This window comes from Cyprinodon tularosa, unplaced genomic scaffold, assembly GCF_016077235.1.
Source record: "Cyprinodon tularosa strain WSP-4 unplaced genomic scaffold, ASM1607723v1 ctg420, whole genome shotgun sequence".
Classification (NCBI taxonomy): Eukaryota; Metazoa; Chordata; class Actinopteri; order Cyprinodontiformes; family Cyprinodontidae; genus Cyprinodon; species Cyprinodon tularosa.
This window is the reverse complement of record NW_024039142.1, coordinates 76,021-103,115: the sequence shown is the minus strand read 5'-3', so window position 1 is coordinate 103,115 and position 27,095 is coordinate 76,021. Positions and strand designations below refer to the sequence as shown.

The 27,095-nt window shown below is 38.3% G+C and overlaps 1 protein-coding gene across 1 annotated transcript; it reads right to left on the bottom strand.

Moving 5' to 3' along the window:
* Nucleotides 1-256: 256 nt before the first annotated feature.
* On the bottom strand, nt 257-25,738 carry rgmd (RGM domain family, member D). The gene is made up of 5 exons (XM_038299251.1): nt 25,629-25,738; nt 13,279-13,319; nt 9,397-9,545; nt 3,078-3,589; nt 257-1,862 (listed from the first exon to the last, which is right to left on the bottom strand). Exons 2-5 carry the CDS (start codon nt 13,314-13,316, stop codon nt 1,155-1,157), a joined length of 1,407 nt encoding a protein of 468 aa, XP_038155179.1. The 5' UTR covers nt 13,317-13,319; nt 25,629-25,738; the 3' UTR covers nt 257-1,154.
* Nucleotides 25,739-27,095: the final 1,357 nt, after the last annotated feature.

Sequence of the window (27,095 nt, the reverse complement as noted above, 5' to 3'; positions counted from 1 at the left end):
GGAAGAAATCTCCATGATACCAGTATGTGTAAAGATCTAAATTTTCAAAACTATAGAGTAGCCATATTTTCACAAATTAGACACACAGAAAAACTATAAATCAAAATGTGAAATATTTGCGTAATATCTAATTAACTATTAAATCGAACTACTGAAAATATAGTGTTCACCTGATTTTTACCAGATCTGTTTATGTCTGAAAACAAACGTCTTTGAATGAAACAATAAACCCAAGAAGAAAAAAGAAGAGACAATGTCCCACTATGGAGTGTCCTCCACTTTAATACAGATAATTAATGATACAGCACGACACATATTAGTCAACATTTCTTACAATAACTCATAGTAACCTAGTTAAACACATCAAATGTAAAACATTTTACAGTTAAAACATCTATACAAGGTATTTACATAATATAAAATACATATATACACTCTTTAAATATATTATTATATAAAGATTTGTTTTTTTATGTTTAAAACTGGAAGCTGAACAGCTTGAAGAGGGAGTGTTAAAAGATGAGAAATGTTTAAATATCAAACATTATTATTATTAAAGGATAGGTAGTTTTTTCCATGTACAGTTGTTGGATCGTGTGTATTTGTTTGCCAATTTGTGGATCAACAGATTAAAGACATAAAAACCCATTTAATCCTCAACAATTGCCGCTAAAACAGTAAGTGCTACTCTGATAACTGGATTAAATGGGATTTGGAGGCAACATCGCTCTTCCATAAAAATAAAACAAAAACTGACAAATGGAGTGACTTTTCAATAGAGTGTTGAAGAGCAGACATGACCAGAAACATGAAATATTTACAATAAACCTTATCTGTTACTTTCAAGGTCAGTTTGACAAGTCTGGGGTTAAACTTTAATAGAAGCTTTGATGATTAATTTGTTTCCAAGTGAAATTAACACTTGGTTAGTTGCACTTCTTTAAATGATTTAATATAGCTATAAATCCACACAAATGTCAACTTTTTAAACGGAGATCCTTCAATTAAGAAAAATGGAAGACCCTGATCGTACCGTCCTCATCCCCCATGAAGATAAATTGTTGTTCTAGTCACTCTTTCCTCAAGCTGGTAATGCCACCATGTCTTCTTTATGTCCGTTCTGTACTTTATATTTCTGAGTCTTTTTTTTTTTCTTACAAAAGCAGTAGAATGAGAAACAGGAGTGGCAGCAAGGAGCTGTTGAATGCTGGTGCAGATAGTGTCTGTGTTGCTCCGTTGTTAAAAACCGGAGGAGTCCTTGGAGAATTCTGCTTCAGTTTACTGGGCGGCAACGCCTTTAAATCCTCCAGAGCGCCATAGGCTGCCATAGAGAACTCTGGGTCTCCTGTTGTCAGCAAGTCAAACACGCAGGACTGAAAGTACAGATCCTCCACCTGCAGAGTCTCTCTACACTTGGCTGTGGCGCGCTCCACCGTGTAGATCTGGTGAGGGGGCCGCAGCGGCCCGAGCTCTGTGTTTGTGGCCTGCAGGCGCGGCTGCTGGCGGCCCAGTGTGTGCTCCTTGATGAGCTCATTTCGCGGGCAGCCGTGCAGGCACAGCTGCAGGCCGCCGCTATCCTCAGAGAAGTCCAGGGTGTCCTCCGGCATGCGGATGGCAAAGGTCAAGTAGATGCCTACACGCCTGATGATGATGGAGGTACCAATGTAGCGGGCCTGTATCTTTACTTGTCGAACCACTCCAGAGCCAACGCCGCCACCTCCTCCTCTCTCCATGATGGTCAGGCTGCCGCTCTCACCGCCACTTCGAGTCCCATCCTGAAAGGCCAGGGGCAAGTCCTCAGTTGTGGCTTGGTACACTTTCTGCTCTGTGCAACCTTGATACGTCTTAAAAATCACAGTGATCTGAAAATGAGTTCAAAAAAGAAAATAATATTAATTATAAACATAAAACATTCACACTTTAACATTCTCAAATACTTTGAAAAGAAAACAGTATGCCAGGACTTAGCAAAAAAAAAAAAAAATGCACTTATTTGCCACAAGGTGGCAGCAGAAATCCAATTATCGCCTGGGCGAGCCTGCAACAGTATTGCATCAAACATTTTCTCTTCAAGCTTTTAGTGTAGGGACATTTAACACCGATATATAATAATTTATATTTTTGAACTTTGTTAAATTTGTTATTTTTTTAGTAATAGAAAAGGAAAGTATTTAGTCATATTTACACTTAAATGGAATACTATATTTTATAGATTGCCTTATGCCAGATAAAAAATGGTTAATAAACCAAAATGTTGACATTCTATACTGACACAGTAAGAATTAAGACAGCACAGACATAACATGGGTCTAAAATCTCATATATGGCAGGATTTTCTCTGTGTGTGTGTTTTTTTTTTCCTTTTGCTTCGTTTGCTCCTTAACACATTTTAAGAAATTCCCAAGAAAAGAGATGTGAAACATAACTATAAGAGAGATAACCTCATTAAAGCTTTAAAGATACAAAAAAAAAAAAAAAAAAACATGTAAAGAAAATTTTGCCTGAAAGTCTCTTAGAAAACAAAATCAAAACGGCTCCCTGTTGGCCAATAATTCCTTTATTTTTCCAAACCCTGCAATATTTAAACAAAAAGCACAAAGTTAATTATTTGACCAGAGGGGTGAAAAAACATTCCAGATCAGGCGGTGGAGGAAAATGTTGGAGTGAGCGTTAATCACTACCATATGACCACCCATGTGTTAAAGGTAGAGCACTCATGCATGTCTGTGATTCAACACCAGCGAAGGACTCCTCCTCCTTTCACCCCCACTCCCCTCAGGAACCTAAAGAAGCTCCAAGTTGCAAGGAATGTGTCAGACTAGAGAGGCACCAGCCATTCACTTCGTATGTTTGAGGCCACTAACGGCAGCTTTGTGAGCTAGCATGCTAATTTCAACTTACTGTTATATGTGCTGTTTGTAATTTACTGGCATTCATAGAGGAATATTTGTGGATCTCTAAATATGTATTCAAGGGATTTTAAAAGGTTTCTTTTGCTCTACTTGAACCAAAAAATTAGGTTTGTCGTAGGGTGAAAGGAAACAAAAAGTTTTAAACTGTTCCAGCCTCCTGCTCACCTTGCTAGTTGCTGTAGCGCTGGAACCAAGGACGACGGGTACATTGGTCACCTGTACCGACAGGAAGCGGTTATCAATCAGAGGCCACGCCCCCTCCACTTTGCACGTCTGAAACTCGTTCCGGAAAGTCCTTAGGTGCGGGTCTCCAAATAATCCACAGTGGGCGTATTTCTTCTGCTGACCCGATGAGGCCGATAAGAGGCTCCGATTCTCGTAGTCGCAGAGCTCCGACACGCCGGGCCTAGATGTGCTGGGCACCTTGGCAGAGGAGGTGGGGCCGTCGCTGGAGCAGTTGTGCTGGGCAAAAAGCTCCTTAATGCGGAAAACGGCAGAGTGGTAGACCAGGTCACCACGGCAGCTGCGTGCCTGGCGGCGGGTGCATTGTGCGTAGGCCCGTAGGGCGATGCAGTAATCCACATCTAAAGCCACTTCTTCCTGAAGACCATTGGCGGGTGAGGTAGAGCCTACGTACTCTGCGTTGCACCGCTGGATTCGACACTGCTGGCAATGAGCTGGAAAACAAAACAAAATAAAAAATTTACAGATAAACCACTAATGTGCTGCTGATCAAAAATGTGTTGCTTTCAACCTGGAATAATGACTGGTTCCAAAAAAATATATTTTTCAGTAAGTATATATAGGTATATTTTTACAACAAAAATATACTTTTATACACAGATACTCTTGCTTTAGTAATGCTAATTAGATTATTCAAAAGTACAAAATGTAAAATCGAAGGCTGACGATTTTCCCCAAAAAAAATATCTAAATTGCGATTATTTTCAACTAGGGCTGCAACAACGAATCGATAAAATCGATAAAAATCGACTTTTAAAAGCGTTGGCAACGAATTTAATCATCGATTAGTTGTGTCGCGCGATTAATGCGTCATCCGCCGCCGCCGTCATCCGGGGGAAGAAAAAAAAATATGACGGAGCGAGTCAGCGCCGCAGTTGCAGTGTTGCCAACTCAGCGACTTTTCAGACCCCCCCAGCAACTATTTTTCAAAAAAGCGACTGGCGACAAATCTGGCGACTTTTTACGGTGTCACTGGCGGCTTTTGCCTGCCGTGGGGCGCCTCCCCCATCCCAACCCCTTTCTCCCTCTCCCACAGGAATCCCTCTCAGCGCGGCAGTCAGAGTCAGAGCCGCAGGATTTTAGTGAGGAGTTTACCCTCAGCGTCCAGACTGCAAATGAAGCGCGCATGCGCCGGGATTGACGGCGCAAATTGATCACAATAATTAAAATAGCCTGCGCTTTGTAAAGTGAAAAAAGTCGTAACATGCAACTTTTGTAAAAACAAATGAACATGGCACGGAAGCACCACTGTTATGACGCAGCACCTGAAAAGAAAACACGTTGGAGCCTTCAATGGCAGTGAAGAGAGCTGATCAGCAGGATGAGTAACCATGTTTGTTTCATTTTAAAGTGGGGAAACGTAACGTTAGTTTCTCAGGTAGCTCATCTGATGCTTTCCTTACCTTGTTAGTAGGTTACAGACAGTGATAAGGTTGGCTACTTATTTTACTTTTAATTTCATTTAAATTTGTTTAAGCAGCGTTTATATTTTCTTTATAAATAAATTAACTTGCAAATTATGAGGGCAAGGCTTTTAAAGTTTAAATCTTCTGGCAAAGATAAAGAAAAGAAGATCCTGCAATTTATGGAAGTAAAGCAGAACAAAATCCAGCAAGATCAGTAATATGTCAATTAATTATCTGCCACATTCCCATGTAAATATCTGTCTTTGGAGGATGTGTTTTTTTACCACCCCTAGTTCTCTCATTTTTATTCCAAATACAATTTATAATTAGAATCACAGGGCTATTTTTATCTCTATGGTTAAGTATTTTCTCAAGTAGCAACTTTAACTGCTATACTTTCCTGTCTTAAAAGGCAGAACTCTTCTAGTCTAAAAAAAAACTCATTTGTTGAAATGGGGGGACCTATTGTTTGAACCCCTTAGGGGCTTTAAAAAACAAAAATGCCTGTCTCTTTTTGCGCTTTATGAAACAAAGTAGCCTATATTTTGTGGATGTACAGCTACATTTCTCATGTAAGTTTGCGTAGTTTTTACACAAACATTTATTTTTCATATTGCACCAGTACAGTTAATGAGCAACCTGTACTTGTGTGCTTGTTTGTTCTGTCTAAAATGTTTATTTTGGAATAAAGAAGTTAATATTAAATTTTTTTTTGTCCGATTCATCGATTAATCGAAAAAATAATCGGCCGATTCATCGATTTTTAAAATAATCGTTAGTTGCAGCCCTATTTTCAACCAATACTGTTATTGTAATTTTCCTTTGCAGTAACAAGCATGTCATAGATTTATTACAGGGTTTGAGGTTTTTCATGACATTGAAAGATTCCTTGTCCAAAATCCTTTGTTTGCAGGACGTTACTGTAATCTTTGTTTGGAGAAGTGCTCACTTCTACTTGTGTGCATAGCTGGTGATGATAACTTTCTCACTTTTTTTTTTTTAAGGTAGCAAAACCCACCTAAAAGATATTACCACCATCTAATGGGCTGGAGTAAAAAATAAAAAGTCTTTTAGTGTTTTTATATGCAAAGTTAAGCACTTCTGCAATTTGAAAATTGCATTTTGTAGGATTTTGATCATATTGCAAATGCAATTAATTCCCCAATCCTTGCACCTATTATGTCTTTATTTGAAACAAAAAATAAACAATGTTTGCATTGGCTTCTCTTTTACACACCCATTGTGACATCACTGTTGCTTTTAACATACATTCTGGATTACTGCAAATGGCAGAATAACTTGAGAGAAACGCTGAATGGTGCATCGGGAGAAGAAATCACTTCTGTATTTGCTAAAACCAGTAGAAGTAGGAAAAAAAACTGCCACAAAACTTGGATCATTGCACCTTTAAAGACAAAAAAATTGCCAATTATGCTGTAGATTAATCCTCTGCTGCTCCTTTTTAAGAAATCCTGCCTTCAAACACGCTTTAAAATCTCTTAATGTATTCAGCAAGTATCTATCCGACATTTACTGATAAGTTACTTCAGCCCTAAGGCAACAAACTTCTCAGCTAGCATGTTCATCCTCTGAAAACCCCAAATGTGTGAGCCCACAAGTGCCTGAACTCCCACTGTGCACCAAGAACATTTCTTTCTTCAACAACTTAACTGCAAAAATAATCTTAGCAAGGCTAGTTTGCCTCAGGGTGTTTAAATGTGGTTCATTTGAATGTTACCTGACTGATTGATATATATATATATATATATATATATATCAAACTTGCTACATAGAAACTTCAGACTAAAAGCAGAATACCACAAAGCTCAGCGACTTCCAGTCCCAACTGGAAGCCCGTCAAGTGATATTTAGCTGGAGCAACCTAAACTCTGTGCTTGAGTTTTAGTAATGGGTCCACAAACAGGTTATTTGTTACCAAGACATAAAGAAATACACCTAGCACTTGGAAGGGTGACAGGAGTATGAGGATTTATCAGGGTTATTTGAGTTTTATGGTTGTTTTTGGAGAAGATGTCTGTGCTGACTGGGATAGCTGTGAGCTGGAAATATTTCCATTCTGGAACAGAATCAGCCAGAATCTCAAACACATGCATCACTTTTTACGACGAGGCTGGAGGCAGTTCTGACAGGGTGCACTCCAAGCGCTGCAACAGAATACTCTGTTCACTCCCAAGCTCCATCTAACATTCCAACGGGGCCAAACAAAGACGAACAGCACCAGAACTTATTAATGCATTTCACAGTCACGCACTTAAAACTAAGCCTGAATAAATCTATGATGCAGAGTGAGAGGTCACGTTAAATGCATCCCTCTTCTGAATTCCAGCCTTGCCGCGAGGTCACTGGAGTCTACTGTGACAGACAGTTTTTGACAATCACAGCCTGCCCAGCCATCAACAACCCTGCATCTACCTGAAGGGTCTTTATGCTCTGGCACTTAAATACCTACCAGGAAGTGTGAAGGCCTTGTGGTAAACAAAAGGGGGGGACGAAAAAAAGGAAAGTAAATTCCCAAACAGTCCCCTACTATTGAGTAAATGTGGATTATATGAAGAGAAAAGAGTTTATTTAATCCATGATTATACTGATGGCTGAGGCAGATGATTCAAGATCAGAGAAATCAACTGTTTTCCTGAGATCATGTAAGGAAATATGATAAAAAGAAACAACTGTTGAGTTAAAACAAACTTTTCAATGTTGTTTAAGTTATCTAATACCTTTCCCTTAAATAACTTTAACATACATTTAAAAAAAAATAGGACGGATGTAAAAGTATCAAAAATACATATTTGAAATGTTGGCTACTTGAAAAGAAAATGCTTCAACATTCAGCTGTATAACAAATATCTAACAATGGCATTAATGAACTTCCTTATCTCTAAATGCCCTCCTTAATCTGTCTATCATCACTCATTTTATCCATCCACATAAAAAACAAACAAAGAGAAGAGTAATTTATAAATGGTGCCTTATAGTATGTTGCTGGAAAACTAAACAATAGTCTGAAAGCCAAACAGAGACAATTTTGTTTTAATGATCTTTAAATGAGAGGCACAGTGTACACTATCCTAAACATAATCTCAAGCGATGTTAAGATACCAAACACTCATTTTCCACTGAAACGAGCAGGTTACGACAAATATATACAAATTACAAAAATCAATCTGAAATACATCTGTGTGGTTATGTGTCTCATTAAATCAAGTTATAGTTTCACAACAGCAAAAAAAGAAAAAAAGTCTCACACTTTTAAATGGGATACCAGAGAAAATGTTGGACTTTCGTCTGACTAACTTAAAAGTACTCATGCCTCTGGTATAGCTACACACTGCCAGTCAGCTGGCTTAAAGAAGGCAAATAACTTTTTTTTCTTGCAATCTGGTTACATAAAACTAAATTAGACTGTTTAACAAGCAGCTGCATACGCTATATGAGCAGATAGCCTGACTAACCAGCCACTCCTTTATTCATCTTATTAAAAAAAAGGAAAAACCTGATTTTTTTAAACAGTTTAATTAAAGTCCAAAAAGATATTACAATAATCTTTTCAGATAACCTTACTTTAATCGTTATAATAAATAACTGAATATTATTTAAGTAGGAATATTAGTTTTCTTTTGATACAACATTTAATTAAATGTGCATTTTAGTTTCAAACTTCTGTGTGAATATATGATAATATTTTAAAACTGTAGCAAATTAAAGCAAACAAGGTTATAATACAGTAATGTCACCCATGCCTAGACTGGAAAAATATGAACTTATTTACACAGAACAATTAGTTAAAAATCAAAGTAACCAACCAGCACCAAAATAAACATTTACATGCATAAAAAATATGGTTCTGTCACATTTTCCTTTTCCATAAGAGATGCATTTAAATAAGATTTAATCATAAAGTTTTATCCATTTCTATCTCTGTTGTTATCTGAGATGTAATCAAAGGTATTTTGAACTAAAAAACTTTTTTTAGTTCTTATATTTTCATACACAACACTGTAGCAATAGCTTTTAAAATACTGCAGTTTTTCAGACTGGAATTTTAATTATATTTTCTGAAAATAACAAAATAATAAATAACTGGTAACAAACTAGCAGAGAGAGAATCTGTGATTTTTAACTCCAAACTTGGGGGGGGGGCGTCCAACACGTTCAGAGGCCAAAAAGTTCCTATACGTGCTGGCTAATACAGTTAATAAGAAAATAAATATGTAAAATAAAAAATAACAGATTATCTTTCACCATAAATATGATAAAAAGCGCAGCGTAGTAAAGCTTTAATGACCTAAACGGCTAAAAACGGCTGATAAATAAATAGCACTGCTGCTGCTAGCGAGCTATGCTAGCTGGAAGCAAAGCCGCAACTTGGTACAAAACTAAGTTAAAATAAAGAAATACACTCAAACAGCGTGAACAGTTAAAGAGGGTGACCGTTTAACTTTTAGAATCACGTTGTTTAGAGTGGTTATGAGTTGTTAAAACAGTAATAAATAGCTCTAAGGTTGGTGATGGAGGACTCGTGCTGGTCAGCTAGTAGAGCGGACAGGAGGCTGGGAAACAACATTACTTTGTTTCAGCTGCGGACCGAAAAACTTTCCAAAAACACTCGTAGCGTTTGAGTTAAGGCTGTACAACTTTGGCACAAATATGCAAAGCGTTTTAAAAAAAAAGGAGCAAGGACTTCATTTTCAACAACTTTTTAGTAAAAAGTTAACTTTCCCTGCTACACATCCGTTTCAGGGACTCATGCATGGGAGTGGGGGAGAAGGGCTGGGGGAGAGAAGAAAGGGAGGAAAAAAAGCTGTTCTTCTTACCTGATCGAAACAGCAGAGCAAGTAAAACCATCGTGAAGCTTAAACAGTCCCAAAGCTGCCGCTTAGCCGTGATTTGAGGTCCGCTTCTCCCCATGCCAATCCATTCAGTTAGAATGGAGTTCTTCGACTGCTTCTCATCGACGCTGCGGCTGCGGGAAATCACACAGAATCAGTGAGCCTTTCCCAAAGCGCTGTCAGTCAAAAAGGGGGCCCTGTCTTCAGGGGGAGGGCCCTGAAAGCGTAGACGGGGCCCAGGGCTGATTGCTGGCTAATGAAAGACCAATTATTCGCTAACCACTTGATATTAACATGCAGTAATTACAGAGGGGGTGGGGAGACAGTGGGGAAAAAAGGCTTTAAACAACAGTGCGAAGAACGGTGTGAAATTAGGATTATCCTGAATAAAACTTCATGGATTCTGAAAGTTATAAACAACACACGTCCATGTTTTTTCTACACATGCCATACAAACACAGGCGTAGCTTTCTGAAGGACTGGTGGGGACACCAATAATTTCAATAAACTTTGGCTCTTAGCTACAGAAGAGGATTGGGCCACTGAAAAAAAAAAAATTAACAGATTTTTAAATTTTATTTCAGTTTAAAATGAGAAAAAAGTCTGAATTCTGACTTTAATCTCAGTATTCTGAATTTCATCTCTAATTTCTGACTTTTTTTTCTCAGAATTATGTCTTTAATCTAAGAATTCTGACTTTTTTTCTCAGAATTATGTTTTAATCTCAAAATTTTGACTTTAATCTAAGAATTCTGACTTTTTTTCTCAGAATTGTGACTTTAATCTCAGAATTGTGACTTTTTTTCAGAAAATTCAGATTTTAATCTCAGAATTCTGACTTTCACCTCAGAATTATGACTTTAATCTCAGAATTCTGACTTTTTTTTCTCAGAATTATGACTAATCTCAGAATTCTGACTTTTTTCTCAGAATTCTGTCTTTAATCTCAGAATTTTGATCTAAATCTCAGAATTCTGACTTTTCTTTCTCAGAACTCTGACTTTAATCTCAGAATTCTGACTTTTTTCAGAGAATTCTGATTTTAATCTCAGAATTCAGTTAAAAAGTCAGTTAACTTTTTTTTTTTCTTCAGTGGCCCAAATTCTCTTCCGTACTCAGCAATATGTGGGACACATTTCTAAATTTGATTTTGCTGCTTTTGAAGGAGGATAATCACTGATGTAGTGGAAAGGGAAAACATCCAATCAATCAATCCACATTTTTCTGGATGGATTGATGGATGGATGAATGAAACTGAAATTGTGTGCATACTAGGGAGGCATGATATATTGCTGTTAGCATCATAATCGGCTGTTATTCATCCTTTTTTTTAATATACATTAATGTCTAACTACACATAAATATAATTATCAGTTTATTTTGGTTCTCTTGTGTTCTCAACAATAGGAAACCATTCAATAAATCTATGTTTGAGCTCAATTTTGGAAAATACAAACCCTATTGAAAGCATCTGTGTCGAGTAACTGTACTGTAGGTCCATCAGCCACCACTCTTAAAGTGTCCCCACCAACTTTCCTCACAAAGTTACACCCTTGCACACATAGTCAGTTTATTAAGAGCATAAGCAATAAAGAACATCTTGAGTAGCAAAGTTAAAGTTCCACCGGGCCCTGGGCCCTAGATTTTAGGGGACATTTGGGGGAATGGTGCCTAGTGGTTAGGACATAGAACTTGGAATCCTGAGGTTCTGAGTTCAAGCCCCACTCCCACAGCCGGCCACTCTGAGTTCCTGAACAAAAGACCTTTAACCCCACAATGCTCCCCGGGCTCTGCACAATGGTGTCCCCCTTCTACCCAAGGGGATGGCTTAAATACAGAGAGTTCATTTCATTGCTCTGTACTTGTGACAGTGTAATAACAATAAAAGTTGGGGGGAAAAAATCCTTTTGCATGGTTGACTCAACTAATAATCACTAATTTCCATTATGATGTTCACTCTGCATTGTTTTTCTAATTATGTGATTCTACTGCAGCTTGTTTTAAGGTTTTTATATGATTTTTTTAATGTAGTTTGAATTGTTTTCAAATGCGGTTCTGTTTTAATGTAAATAAGACATATTTTGTATCAAACTTTCCTCTTTTTGTCTGCATAGCTATTTTAATTTACCTAAAAGCTAGTGCTTTATGGCTAATCAAAGCAAGATCAGGATCAAGAGCAAAGCTAAAGCTGATTCTGTTCACAGGTAACTTTTTAGTTGAGGCACAAAGATCCTGTGTTTTTTTTTTGTTTTTTGTTTTTTCTACTCTCCCTCCCACCTCCCACCAAGAACAAATGTGTGAGTTTTCAGCATCAGCAGGATTTTGTCACCTGTTGTTTTCTAACACCACACTCAGAGCCTAAATATTGGGCTTGAACTGACAGTTGTGAGAGATAAATACCAAACATAGCTGTCCTAGTTTAGAACGGGAACCATTTAAAATTCAGAATACAGTGTTCACCGAAGGATTTTCTTTCCGTAAATATCAGCACACTATGAAATTTTCCATTACTTTTTCCATTTAGCCTCTTGTATGTTACTCTATCCCTGCGTGGCCAACTTTCCATCTTCCTCACTCCTTCAGCGACACTGTGTCTTTCATTTGCACAGCTGCTGAGAGGCTGAACCATCTGCGAGGCACACAGACCCACCAGATTTCCGTCTTTTTCGCCTCAGATACATTGTGGGTCTTTTTGTGGCATTTGAGCAAAGAATTTTTAACCTGCATGCGAATTACTACATAAACATGCTCACTTGACTTAAGGTTTGTGCAATTTCTGTGGTTAAATCCAGGGCCCATGATTTGTTTGGGTGCTGCTGGACCATTAGGATTGTAGTTTTGGGTCTCCTTCTATGCCCTCCCTGGGATTTTATGAGAGAGAAGTGAACCCAGACAGTCGTTGGATCACTGGGTTCTCTGTACACATGCAGTAGGCTGTTTTAGTCATACAATTGTGGGATTCAGGTGGTCGCCCCAATCCCATGAAAGAGTTTTACAGGGTTATTTTGGGGAAGGTCCGATATGTATACACTTGGTGTACAGGTCACATGTTTCAACAGTATACGCATTATTATTGCTTTCTAGTTTAGTACCAAATAATGATCTAGTTTTCAAAAAGCTAAAGAATGTCCAGAGTCAATACATTGAGGCATACTTTAAAAGACTTGTATGTGGCTTCATAGTGTTTTGATAACTTTTTATGAGATTTGTTGGATGAGGGGAGAGTTTCCAACATTTTCATTTTGTGGGAACCCTTAGACAGAACCAAACATACTGTATGACACAATCAGAGCAGAGTAGCTTCTACATATAAGAAGTATGTCAGATTGAGATAAAATGAAACTTAGCAGCTATGAATTAATGGCATTTCATACAATTTTAACGTCTGGTTAACTTGTGTTAAATGTTAAATGAGAGTGTTTCACACAGGAAAGTCATTGGTGGTACATCACCAGTGTAGTCAATTGGTTTTCTACAAAGAACATGTTAACAATTTGTATAGTTTTTGAGATTGGAGCATTGTTTGAATTGCGGAAGAATATTCCCCCACCATATTTTTTTTTACTGCAGGTAAAATAGTAGCTGCTTATAACCTGCTAACACATCCTGACTTAAAAAATCTATTTGTTTAAGGGCTTTCATCACATTGGATATGGTGTGCCAATCTTAACCCCTTGAGAGATCTCCCTTACCCTGTTTATTCAGCTAACTTTGGAGGCTCGCCTATTTTAAACTCCTATGAGGTGTGTTTTGTGGTATTATTTGAACCCCCCACCCCCCATTATCACCACCACCAAAAATAAAGGTATTGGTTATAATTTTCTCTATGACTGCTTGTGAACACAAACGTAAGAAGTATGTCCTCACCTGCTATCGTGTGTTTCTTCAAAGGCACAATGAGGCATTTCCTGAGAAAGAAAGCACAGTATTTACCTTTATTAGTAGAAATAAATACGCTTTAGTCAACAAAGTCCATTTAGAAAGTGGAAGGCTAAAAATTTAGTCTTAGATTTTTCTCAGTAAGCTTCTTTCTACTGAATGATTTGACGTTCCACACTGAAGCACCAATGGCCACTGAAGCAAACAGTGAATTGATCCAGGTGGATGGTAAGGATGAATTCAGCACATGAAAGGAACCTAGAGACCACCTGTCAAGCTTGATGTGTGGAGAAAGAGCTCTTTCTTTTCCTCTCTTTCCTTGTAAGCAGATTGTGTTGCATGCCAGCATATATGCATTATTGAGGCTAAAAGAAATGGGAAAAAGAACAAGCACTGGTGGGTAAACATTGGATAAAATGAGCTAAAACCTAACCTACATTATTGGAAAAGGTGCAGATACTAAAATGACACCTCCATCTGATAGAAAAATGAAGGCATAGGCAAACTAGTTTGTTTGAAGTAGAGAGGAGCTAAAAGTAACAGTACAAAGTGAAAAGACAGGACACAGAGAACACTGAGCACAGCCGAAGGAGAGTAAGGAAGAAAGAATGGTAGGGATGGGGGGAAGGGAGGTGGAAAAGAGGGGGAAAAAAAGAAGGGAGTGAGGGATTAGGTTTCCTCTGACAGTGTGTCTGGGTAGCTCCACATGTTCCTCATTAAGGTCCTCACACTGTGGGACCAGTTCCACACCAGGATGCTTGTTTTTGTTATTAGGCTCAACTTGCTGTGGTCTTGTGGAAGTCCCCAAAAACAAGGAAAGAGCAGAACTGTCCTAATGGCCCACTGTCAACAAAAATTAAAGCAAAATTTATAAATTGTCTCAAGGTCTCACAAGATCTCAAATTTACTCCATAGGATTAAACAATGTGTTTTCTTACCAGCAGACACAAAAATCTGATTAATTTATTTTCAGAAATACATTGTTTGACATTAATAACAATAAGGTACAGGCGCAGGAAACTAATAATGTTCCATTCATCTGATTTTCGTTTAATTTCACGCCCATCTAGATTTGTAAACTGAGACATGTATCATGTTTCTGCCAGGGGCTGATAGCATCAGAGATTAGAATCAGTAGTGTGCTCCCTCTGTGGCCTCTGCAAGCACCACACTGCTAAAATGCAAGAGGCACAGTTATTGAATTTTACACAGGAACAAGAACAAATTGGCTGTTTTTTTTCTTTTTTTTTTTGTTTGTTTGTTATTTTAAGGCCCCTGTTTGAAATGAAGCGGCTTATAGCACAGCTGAGACACAGAAGGAGAAAGAGCTCTTAAAAGAGGAGTGTGGCTGGTCGCTCGCTGTGAAAGGGGATCTGTTATCTGTACAGAGATAAGGAAACTGTGGTGTGAGTGTATATGAGGCAGGGCTGATAGCATCTTCACTCAAGGATCCCACTTACGGCTCTCTGATTGATAGCTGACAGCACATACTAGGATGCTTTTAGGGTGTTTTTTGTAGGTAAATAAAGTAAGAATTAGTACACTGGCATCGGTTAACTTTGCTCTTTCCGACCTTTTGTCCTTGAGTAAACACATGCTTGTCATCCACGAAGAGAGCTTGTTGAAATCTAAATGTGAAGCAGAAATATTAAAACGAAGGTTTTTGTAACTAAATTCAAGATGACTGCAAATAATCACTCCCTCTATTCTTTGTTTCTTTTTTCCCACTAAAGACAAATGTTACCAAAGCTTCATGCCCCGTGCTCACGAATAGACAGTCCACTGACAGGTAACCCTAGCACTGAGGTCAGAGGGCATCCCTGCCTGATGAGGGATGATGAGTAAAATAAATGGAGAGCAGCACACAGAGGAACTTCTGATGTGCTCAACCTGAAGGAAGAGAGTTCAGGGCCATTTGACCTCTGACCCACACCCTGCTTACATTGGCTGTGTACGTGTATACGTGGATATATGAGTGTCTATTCTCCCCCAATCTTAACTGTTCCTTATTATACTTCTACTGTGTTTTCCTTTCCAGTTTCTTCAGCAAGCAGCAAAAACAATTCAAGGTGGCTTCACTGAGCAGCCCATCAGGCTTATTCCAAAACACAGAGCTGTTTGAACATGTCTTTTCTCTCTCCTGTCAGCTCTCCTCACTGTCAGAATTCAAGATGCTTGCATGCCTCTAGACATGTCAGCTTTACACTCATTTTCTGACTATTTAGGTTGATATAATACAAAAATATATTCCTTGGTTTAAAGCAGCTTTAAAGCAGCTGGTAATCATTAATAAAATGGATCTAGATAGCTCAGTATATTCTAAATAAGTCAAAGATGTTTTGCTCAGGTTATAAAATGCTGAGTGCCGATCAGTTTGCCAATTCCATTTTGTAGCTTCATAGTTTTGGTTGCTTTGTGTTTGACCTTTTTTTGTAGAATTGCCAGTTTGCAAGCTGGAGTTCTGTTAAACTGTTCCTTCTTTTTCAGTTCAACGTTGTCTTCAAAATGATTTGTTTTTTTACCCTTTTACTTAATCACAAGTTTAATGATACTTTTATTTTGAAATAAATGCCAAGTTTATACAATTGTAAGTTATTTGAAAATGTTGTATTATGTTCTACCTTTTCTTTAAATCAACTGGGGAAAAAATGCCAAAAAACAAGAAAAATACTGAGTACTGTAACCACATTTTCTTGCAGCAAACTATGCCTAGATATTGAAAACAACCGTTTAATTATTATTTCTCAACCATATTTTATAGTGATGTCTCATCTGTGGCCTCGTGTAAAAAAGTATGTTGCTTCAGTACTAAATTGTGGTAGTAGTGAGAAATTTTGAAATTACACAAAAAAATGTGGAACCATAAAACTGCAAACATGTTGTGTTAAATCTTTCCTTTATAAATCCCAAAATGTGGGAAAATATATGGATATGCAAAAAACTATTTGGAAGGCTCAGTCCCCACTCCTAAAGATGCAAGGTAATAGCTAGAACGTACTATACATAGCCAGAGAGCACGCAATGCATGTCAAAATAACCATGGCAACAGCATTCAAAGGACATTGATGCAGGCTTCATACTGGCAACATTTCTTTTGTGCGCTCCAACATTTTGTATCAGCTGGATGAATTAAAATGCTTTTGTTTTGATATGTACCGGATCTGCTTATGTCTTAGTATTCATGACATTCTGTCTGGTTCTTCTGGTTTTTAGGGCCCTGTCACACCTTGCTGATTTAGACCGCTTATGCCTGACATCCCAGAATCTCCTAAATCCAACCAATCAATCAATTTATTTATTGTCAACTACAACTTGCATTGTTATTGAGATTTCAGTTTCACTACAAACTGTATTGTATGTGATTTATTCATCACATACATCACATACATTGGGGTGGGGTGGGGGGCTGACAGGGGGAACGATTTACTGAGGCCATGCGTGCCACAGAACGCTGCCGTGTGCACGTTCTTACTGCTGCCAAGGGTCGCACCGTGAGGCGGTTACCTTATAGCGCTGCCTTTACCTCTGTGGAAAGATAGGAGCCAAATTGGGGAGGGAGAGGGGTAACAAAAAAACCTTATTTCACACTTTATTCTTGACAGGATGCAGTTTGAGATATTAAAAAACACCTAGGCAGAAAAAAAACATATGTAACACGAGACAAACATTTCAACAGAAGGAAAACATTTGAAGCTGGAGCCACATGAAAGTCAATCTTGTGAGTGCATTAAAGTTTTCCATGAATGCTGTCCACAGGCGATTGTCCTTCATAAGATGGAAGTTTATCGACGGTGCTACAGTTCTGGACGCATCCACAGGTGTTCCCTTCCACCATAACTTCTAAGGGAGGTTTTGATATGGGGGAAGCCGAATCCAAAATAACAGTTCTTTCTAGAGAAGGCTGCTCAGAAATTTACTATCAGCTTTCGAGTCTTTTCGCGCTGGCTCCACATGGTTAATCCAGTGTTCCAAATTTGTTGGGTTTTTCCACCTTGAAGCAAACATGCACATCCAAGATATTATCCCATCTCACCTTTGAGTTCAACACCCACAATCAGCCTGCGTTCCATTGCAACCAGCTTATGGCTCAGCCCATGGTCCGGCTCGTGCAAAGCCTTTGTGAGCGTGTCAGCTGCCGCCAGCAGCCTGATCAATGCCCGAATTGCCGCCGACATCCTCTGTAATTTTAGATAGATCAGATATCCTCAAAATCCAAACACGAGAAATGCGAGTATCATGAATCTAAAAATTCAAGCATCTTGGACATCCGCCAATGAAAACATCATGAATAGCACCATTCTCCAACCTTTCCAGGAGTCTATGGTGGATCCCACAAAGTATGTCCCAGCAGGACAAGAAGTTGAGAAAAATTTGACTGATTGAGAGACCATCTGATCAGATCCATCGTTTGAAGTCAGGTGATATGAAGAGAGGGCTCAGAAAAGACAAGACAAAGCAAAGCAGAAACATAGCAGGGAGTTTCAGAGCAGCAGGGTAGTGCGGGTAGACTCCTTCCAGAGTCAGAACATTTTACAGGCATATATAGTAAAATGCTGGCATACGCTGAACTTTCTATGTATTTTTTAAATCTTGGGCATAAACATAGAGTATTAATAACGAGTCCAGAACTTATTTCCAACGACAGCCTGACTTATACATAACGCATGGTAGTGTAAGGCCCATGAAATGATGCACAAACCAGTGTCCTGAGGGGGGCAGCAATGCGCCCGGAGGCACCCGGGCCTGCAGAAAAAAATATCTTTGATCACTGTATTGACCTAGCTGCTGTTAACTGCCCACCAAAAGGAGATTCAATGTCATGTTTGCAAGGAAGTTTGTTTGTCGTGGCCATGAGCGTGAATGCAGGGAGGATCCATCAGACTCACCTTCTTGCTCACCCGATGATGGGGATGAAGTCTGGATGAGTATTAACGGTTTCCTCCTGTGAACCCCCTTTTATATCAAAAAGGTGCCAATATGCAGTAGCTGTAGGTTAGAAATACGTTCAGTGGTCGTCTGGAACATGTCCGATAAATTGAGGTTACGCATAAGGTATACACAAGTTACTCATAGGTTTTGGATAAGCTAGACACCACAACTTCTGAGTAACTTAGACTTAACGTATATCAACGATCAGATAACTTACCTGTAACTTATGGCCTATGTATGAGCATATGCTCTCGACATACTCGCCGTATGTCAACGTTTCCATGTGCATCAGTGTACTTCCGTGTGCTCATAACTAATACAAAACGTATCCATATCTTATCCAACGTATGTCAGCGTTTTTGCAAGGTTTTTGGTTCGCTGGCTAAATTGTCAAGGTGTAACGGGGACATTAGAAATTGACGTGTTTTTCTCTAAGAAATAAACGAGATCCTTACATCTGAAGGACAACAGAGGAAGGGTGTCCAACACGCAATAGAGTCAGTATTAACTGCTGCATTCTTCCCTTTGCAATGGAGAAAAAATGTATGCATGACATAATCTATATGAATGAGGGGATGGTGACTGACTATAAAGTAAGGCTTTGCTGCAGTCACAGAGATTGTCTATGATTAGAATTATTACAATTATTATTAATTCCTTAACAAATCTTAAGTTGATCCAAGTAACATGTCAGCACATTTCAGAGACAAATAGACAAAAGCTATATTAACACTCTTTTCTCTCTTATAGCAAAATACTTGCTCCCGTTTAGTTGCAATCAAATTGCAATTAAATGAGTACTTAACCTTTTCGAGCACCGGGTATTACATTTTTCTAAGCAGCATACTGAAGCTGTATCTTTGGCTTTACAAAAAAATTAATTTTAAGAAATATTTTCTTTTTATTTAAGAAAATACCTAAACTCTTTTTTATGCTTGAGACCAGAGATCTATGATGTAAACGGCCTCCTTCACACTTTCTGGCTCTTTGGTAAAGAAGGTTAAAGAATGTTTTAAAATAATTACAATTTTAGTGCAATATAATATCACCCTTAACTTTTAAGCACATCTGAGAGGCTATGAGCTTTTGAATATTAATCTGTAACTTTTAGGTACCACTATAATTTACTGCAACACATCATATTGAACTGATTCTACCAGAGGTAAAATTCACGTTATTATTTAAATCATGATATTCTGGTCCCCAATAAGACAGCTTAAGAATAACACTTTAATATGTTGTTTTTAACCTGTTTTAAACCAAGTGCCTGCATAAATCGTCTGTTTTTGGGAAACTTTACTTGCATTGGTGGCTGAGACCCCAACCTAAACAATCATTTTTGAATGCGCACTGCTTCAGTTACTCAGTGCAAATTCTGTGACCTCATGCTTCTCCCAGTTTTCCTTAGATCAATATCCTTTTATTGATTGGCATTATATTTGATTGTGATTAGATTTCTTCAAAGTTGGGACTCAAATAATGTTATTCATTATAAGGCCGATGCACAAAACTGTATTTTATTGTACTGATTCATTTATATATTTGCGTCATGGATTACATCTGTTTGTCTTGAAAAGACAGACCTCAGTAAGTCTCGGTCGGACAGAACACCTGTGATTGTCATCACCCTCAGGACATGATCCCCTCAGGGCTGTGTCTTGAGCCCCCTGCTGTTCACCCTGATGACACATGACTCGTGAAGTTCGCAAACGACACCACGGTGGTGGGTCTCATCAGGGACAATGACCAGGACTACAGAGAGGAGGTGGAGCAGCTGGTAGACTGATGCAGAGACAACAACCTGATCCTGAACGTAGAGAAAACTAATGAGATCATCGTTGACTTCAGAAAGAACCGGCCAAACCACACTCTAATGCTCATCAACAGCTGTAGAGGTGGTCAGCAGCACCAAATCCCTGGGGGTGCACATCACAGACACCCTCACCTGGACTGTAAACACCACCTCACTGGTCAAAAGGGCACAAAGACATATGTACTTCTTTAGGAGGATGAGAGCCCACCTGCCCTCACCCATCCTCACAACCTTCTGCAGAAGCACAATAGAGAGCGTCCTGAACAGCTGTTTCACTGCATGGGGTGGAGGCTGCAGCGCCTCAGACTGGAAGAAAGTGAGGAGAGTAATGAGAACTGCAAAGAAGATCATCAAGGCTGCTCTTCCCTCAAAAAAAGACATTTCATCCCAGCACTGCATATCCTGAGCCCATAATACTATAACTGACCTCACACCCCGACTATGGATTGTTCACCCTGCTGGCCTCTGGGAAGAGGCATCTTCCCCGCCTCCATTAGACTGCTTAATGTTGTATCAAACAGGGTTAAAAAAATACTGAATGTTGGAAAGACTGTATCATATACCAGCAGAGATGGGAAGTAACGAAGTACAAATACTTCGTTACTGTACTCAAGTAGATTTTTCTGATATTTTTACTTTACTTTACTACTTATTTTTATGGCGACTTTTTACTTCTACTCCTTACATTTTTACACAAATATCTGTACTTTCTACTCCTTACATTTTAAAAAATTGGCTCGTTACTTTAGCTTTGAATCATTTCAATGGAGTTACCGTTATTATTTTTCACGTCACTGTGAAAACGGAGCCGTTTTCCCCCTCTGTTCCCAAAGTGTAGCCGCTGTCTATCACGCACAGCGTCACATCCTTTACTACATTTCCCAGCATGCACCACAAACCGGCCATCATGGCGGCGGCAGTTCCAAACAATTCACCAGGTAATTTACACTAGTTCCAAAATTACAACGTCACCTTTCATTCAACACTTTACTTACTCACCAGCGTAGCAAACTCTGAAGGTACCCACTGCGACAGCTTTAATATACATTCCGTAGTCGGTAATAAAACTTCCCAGTCAAATTACACATTCTCTTCCCTTAGTCCGTTAGCATACTGGTCCGTGTGGAAACACGTACCGCATCGGAGCCAGTCTCTTATCCATTGTCCCAGGGCATTGAAAAAGACTATTAGGGGGCAGGGGTGTTAAGTGGGATTTCAATGAATGTAATAATTGTTTGCATGGTAATAAGTAGGTGAAATGGTAATGTTAGCATGGTTAAATTATTTCATTAATATGTATGTTTTTGTATGAATGATGCTATTGTCTGTATTTATTTTTCTACAATGTTTTTTTTTTTAAATGAACTTTATTTAAACAAGGTGGGTACAAAAAAGTTGGGCAATAAGAACATTAGAATTCTAATTCTATAGAAGGCTTAGTAGAGGCAGATTTCAGAATGAAAATACAAAGTAACTTTGATGAGGAAAATAAAAAATGCGTGAGTAATGCTAATAATACAATAAAATAACATAAAGACAAGGGGATTCATATGTTAGGATTAATGTACATCAGTGGGCAGTTCCATTAGTATTTCAGTCAGGTATTTGTAAGATTCGATACATTCAAGAGATGTCAAATATAAATTAAATTCAGATAAAAAAATACTAAAGATAGGGGAGGATCTCAAGACTCTCTGTTTATGAATAAAGAATTTTGCTAAACAAAAAATTAGGTTTCAACAGAGTTCTATTGTTTTGTCTTTCAATAGTATTCCAAAAACTACCATAGAAATAGAATTAGGGAGTGCAATTTTTGATTTGATCCATCTTTCTAAACAATTCCAAAATGTTTTAGTCTGACTGCATTCATAGAAGACATGGTCTATAGTTTCTACATCACTTTCACAGAATGAGCATTTATTGTCATCAATATTAAAACGAATTCTTAGTAGTTCTTTTGATGGGTAGATGGCAGTTTCTTTAGCTTTTGGTTGTATAGGAAGTTAAAAAAAAAGTTCTTGGTATTTCAATAGATTTTTGTTCAAATTTGCAAAGAATGTTATTTTTATTTATTTTCCCAGGGAACAAAGTTTCATTTAGATAGTTTCTAATTGTGTGGTTATTGAATTTTTGATCAGTGATTGATATTCCATTAATAGAAAAATCGGGTAGTTTGGGGATAATTGGATGATATATTATTATATTTTGAATCTGATTAATAAATTGTTCTGGCAAGACGTTAAGTAATCTTGTAAATTCATCTTTTGGAGGAAGGAACTGATATTTTGTACAGAATTGTTCGTAATTTAATATGTAACCATTAGTGTCCATTAAGTGTATAATAGACCAAATATTCTTCTCCATTCAATTTTTGTAGAATAATGACTTATTGCGATGTAGAATAAATCTATTATTCCATATGATAGAGGAGTGTGGCGAGTAGTTATGAACATATATCATTTTCCATTTTTTCTACAATGTTAACTGTGCTTTATTGGGGATTTCCCTTCCTGTTTAGTGGGGCTGTCCCAATTGGCTGATTATTGGTGGGTCTATTTAAGGGGCACACTCCCAATGGCTTAGGGGTCTGCTTGGAGAGACTGGTTGGAGAAACTGCTCTTGAAGGTCTGCTTAGAGAGACTATATTTAAAGTCAGCTTGCTGCGAGGCTGTCAGTGTTTTGTATTGCCTGCAATGGCCGGTTTTGTTTTCTTTATTTGAAAGTATTTTGTTTGTTTTGTTTTTTTTTGTCTTCACCGTTGCACCAGTAAACAGCTACACGCTTTTGAACTGGAATTTTGTTGTCCGCTGGTTCTTACCACCTTTTTGCAAGTCATCTGCTTACTCCTCCTCTGACGTGAGACGGGAGCTGGTGAGCCGTTTTCTCACAAATACCAAATTCAGTCTAATTGGATGGGAATCTACGTTGCATTTGACGCACCACTACAAGATGACTCGACAGATTCGGCGGTATTAATTCGCGGCAAATCATTGCAGCTTGGTGGCGGTGGCGTTAGCATAGTAGTATCGACGACGAGATGATTGAAAATGAACACAACGGAGATCTAGTCCTATTGGCAGACATCCATTTAAAATGTAGGCAACGGCATGAAAAAAGTGGTTTCTACTTTTACTTTTATACTTTAAGTATATTTACAAGCCTGTACTTTGTTACTTTTACTTGAGTAAAGAAGTTTAATCAGTACTTCCACTTTTACCAGAGTATTTTATAACACAAGTATCTGCACTTTTACTTAAGTACGGAAAGTGAGTACTTTTGCCATCTCTGTATACCAGTCTTATGTTTACATTTGATTGCCATGTTTACATTTTATCAGTGCTGCACTTTAGAAATGGAAATGTTGTGAGTGTTGTACTGAGCAAAATTTCGTTTTGTATACACTCTGTGTGTCTAAAAAACTGGGACTGGCATCCCTATGACATAAAAAAACCTTCATGTAGTAAGGACTATAACATTCAAGACTTGATGCAGACTCACGTTTACATTCACACTACACAGGGTGCAGTAATTACGACAAAAATAATTCCAAACCTTTTACATTAGTTACTTTAAATGGACCACAGTTTATGTTTCATATTGTCTGCTTCATTTGAGCATGTTCAAAGGCTCATCCAAACTGGTAAAATCTGGTCCACTTGAAAGTGATGGTATAAGCTCAAAAGAACAACCACTGGATTGATCACTGCCTATTAGTCATACTGGACAACTTCTCTAAACTGCTGATCCAGTCTGGGCAGTCCAGGGATTAGACAGATGAATTTTTAAAGTCACACAATTTACACCGATATTTAGACCACACCAAACAGCTTCAGTCTGTGATTTTACTGATCATGAAGAAAAAAAGTCATCTAATGGGGTTAATGTTAGGACTTTGGTGTTAAAATGTAGTTATTCATCTTTATGTCTCTACTTAACTATGTATCCCCACAAGACAGTTTAAGCTATTTTGTCTTTGAATTTGAGTTAGTTTTCCTTTCTTTTCATCTTCCTTTTCATCTGACAGTGAGGTTGGATGAAGGAGTTTTTCCTGCAGCCAGAGGGTTTCAGTGTGGTTGTGTCCTTGGGCAAGACACTTCACCAGCATTGCCTGCTGATGGTGGTCGGAAGGACTGGTGGAGCCAGTGTACGGTAGCCTCACTTCAGTCAGTGAGCCCCAGGGTAGCTGTGGCTCCAATGTAGCGTGCCCCCATCAGTGTGTGATTGTGAAGTGCTTTGGTCAGGTCTCCTGACTTGCCAAAAGCACTATATAAGGACAGGCCATTTACCAATTACCATCTTCCACTTGAATACAGGGTTCTTACAGCCCATCACATCGTCTCCTATTGCATGCAGTAAAGGGCAGACCGTCTCACTGCAAATAAACCCTTCCAGGATCCAGATGCATCAGTCATAAATGCATAGCTGTACCGGTGCTAGGGTATGGTTTCGGTGACTTTTGAAAGTATTGGGACCAATCTGACTTCTGTGAAACTGGATTCTGGCATGGTTAAAATTGGCCCAAACGGTTTGTTGAGAAGGCAGTCTAAAAGTGCAGTTTTACAGTGAACCCCATCACACAAAGAAGTTAAGTTTATCAGCATTTCTCACTCAAATAAACAGTAACCAGGACTATCCAGCTGTGATAATATAATTAGATACCTGCATCAAGACAAGCATTTTGGGGTCACCATGTCTCCATGACAGCTATTCTGTGGAAGGCTTTTGCACACAACTTCACCAGAGGTGCAAATAATAATAAAGGGTGCTCTCTTTAGAGTTATTGCTTGTTAGCTTGCCTTTATCAACAGCTACGACTCTATGTCTGGTTTTGGTTTAATGAAAACTTGACTTTCTCACTTTCCCTATAGTCATGCTCTGTAGGGACCTATCTTTAATGTTTTGCAAGTTCCTCAATGAAATAAAAGTGCATAAACATCTCTGTTAATTCTCCCCCCACTAGTTCTGTTTTTTTCAACACCCATCTGACTTTACTGGTTGTTGACTTCCATACTCAGAGGTTATTCTAGAGTTGTGTCAAAGCCCTCTCTTAGTCAGCTGCCCATTGTTTTTACCCTTCCCCCCTGGACAACTGTCCTGAACCAGGAATAGATGGGATGCCAGTGAGAGAAACAAGTGTAAGTATGGCAGTATTTTTTATAACATATTTTCAATCAAGTTTGATCTTTTGATATGTAAAAACAATGTAAGATTAGAGGAAAATGTAGTAGATAAAGAATTAGTCTAATGTATTGTGTTCGTAGCAAAATTCGGTAATGTGAAGGAAAATTCATAATGTCTGTTATACTTCATTTTTACATTGCATCAGATGTTTACCACTTCTTAGCACATGAGCCACTCCTTATTAAAGTAATGGAATCATGCATAGTGGGAAGGCAACCAAGACAAAACTTGTCAGCGCTTTGTCATGTCACAAAAGATATTCAGCTCACCACAGCTCTGGCAATGACAGTAAACTGCCTTTTAAATTAATAAGTTAATGCATTATGACACAAAGTTATCACTTAATCTTAATTAGCAGCCTTAGGTGAGAAACGATCTGGGAACATTATGAGTCATGCACAAAAAAGAAGCTTACCTTGGATAAATGTGCAAGCTGGGGGGACTTTTCTGACAAGAGCTTGTAATGTCAGCCACCCTTAACCCTCTCTCCCCCTACGACTTCAGCTGGCCAACTAAGAACCCAGGCTACTAACGGGGGCAGATAGCCATTTGGAATGGAGGCACATGACACCAGCTGCTCGTTTCACGATTCTGCACTTTGATTTGAGTAAGTTGGTAGTGAGTGATGTGGCCTAATTCCTACATATCTGGGCAGGGCGCTTCTAAGAAGAGAAAGTAAAATGAAAGCATCAGATGGAAAAAGCACTAATGCACGATCACATGCTGGCAAAACCACAAACCTGTCCTTAAGATACATTGCATACAACTCTAACATTTTGTCATGTTACAGCTGCAAACTTTAAAATGTTTTATTTAGCATTGTATATATTTTTTTGATCAGCTCAAACAAATGAAAAACTGCAATCTATGAATAAAAGGACAAATAATGTTCAGTAAAAAAATAAAATCTAAGAGGTGAAATTAATTTCTATGCATCTTAAAAGGAGTAGATTGTGTAAGCTTTGGCTGAATTTAAACACAGATGGCTTGGAGTGGGCATAAACAGATGTGCAGTGTGCATAAACAGTGGTGCAGAGTGGAACATCGTTACCTTGCAGCAAGAAGCTCCTGGTTTTTTATCCTGGCCTACTGAGTTTTTGCATGGGGTTTGCATGTTCTCCATATGCATGCATTGGTTCTTTCCGGACACTCTATTTTCCTCCCTCAGTCCAAAGATGCCCTTAGGTGGGAGAGTGTGCGTGCATGGTTGTGTGTCTAGTGTTGCCCAGAAGTGGAATGGTGACCTGTCCAGGGCGTACCCTACCTTTGCTCAGAGTGCTGGAGATAGGCACCAGCCCCCCATTACTGTGAAAGACAAGCAATAGTAGATAGACTGATGTCTTTTGGAGTTTTTCTGTCCATAAGTTTTCCGCATCTAAAAACTACGATTTATGCTTATTTTTCAGCAGAACAACAAAAATTCAATCAAACTGGATTGCCTGAACTGTAAAAATCCATTTTCAAGAGAATCTATTGTTACAGATTCTCAGTTTTTATCTGGACTTTGACTGGCACAATTTAACAAAGTAATATGCTTTAATCTATACAGTTCTTTTGTAGCTTTGACTGGAAATTTGAGATTAGAATAGAATAGAAAAAAATTCCTTTACTGGAAATTATGGTGTTTACAGGTTGTCATACTGGAAAGTTAATCTATTAACAGTTTTAAAATCCTTGGAATAGTCTGACAGATTTTACTTCCAATATTGTCTTGTAATGTGCTCCATACACTGTTTTATTAAAATTGGCCAGCTTTCCTTTACTTGCTGAGAAATGTTTTTTTGATATATGTAGACATAGTCTTCTTACATAAATAGAGAGTAAATTTCACCCATTGTATTTTAAGATTTTGTATTTTAAGATTTTTTTAAACAACATACAA

Excerpts from the sequence above, each read along its gene's own strand:
- rgmd (XM_038299251.1), bottom strand. The coding sequence starts at position 13,316 with ATGCCTCATTGTGCCTTTGAAGAAACACACGATAGCAG. Across the intron at positions 9,546-13,278 it reads GAAGAAACACACGATAGCAG|CCGCAGCGTCGATGAGAAGC; the intron begins GTGAGGACATAC and ends GATTTCCCGCAG. Across the intron at positions 3,590-9,396 it reads TGCTCTGCTGTTTCGATCAG|CTCATTGCCAGCAGTGTCGA; the intron begins GTAAGAAGAACA and ends TTTGTTTTCCAG.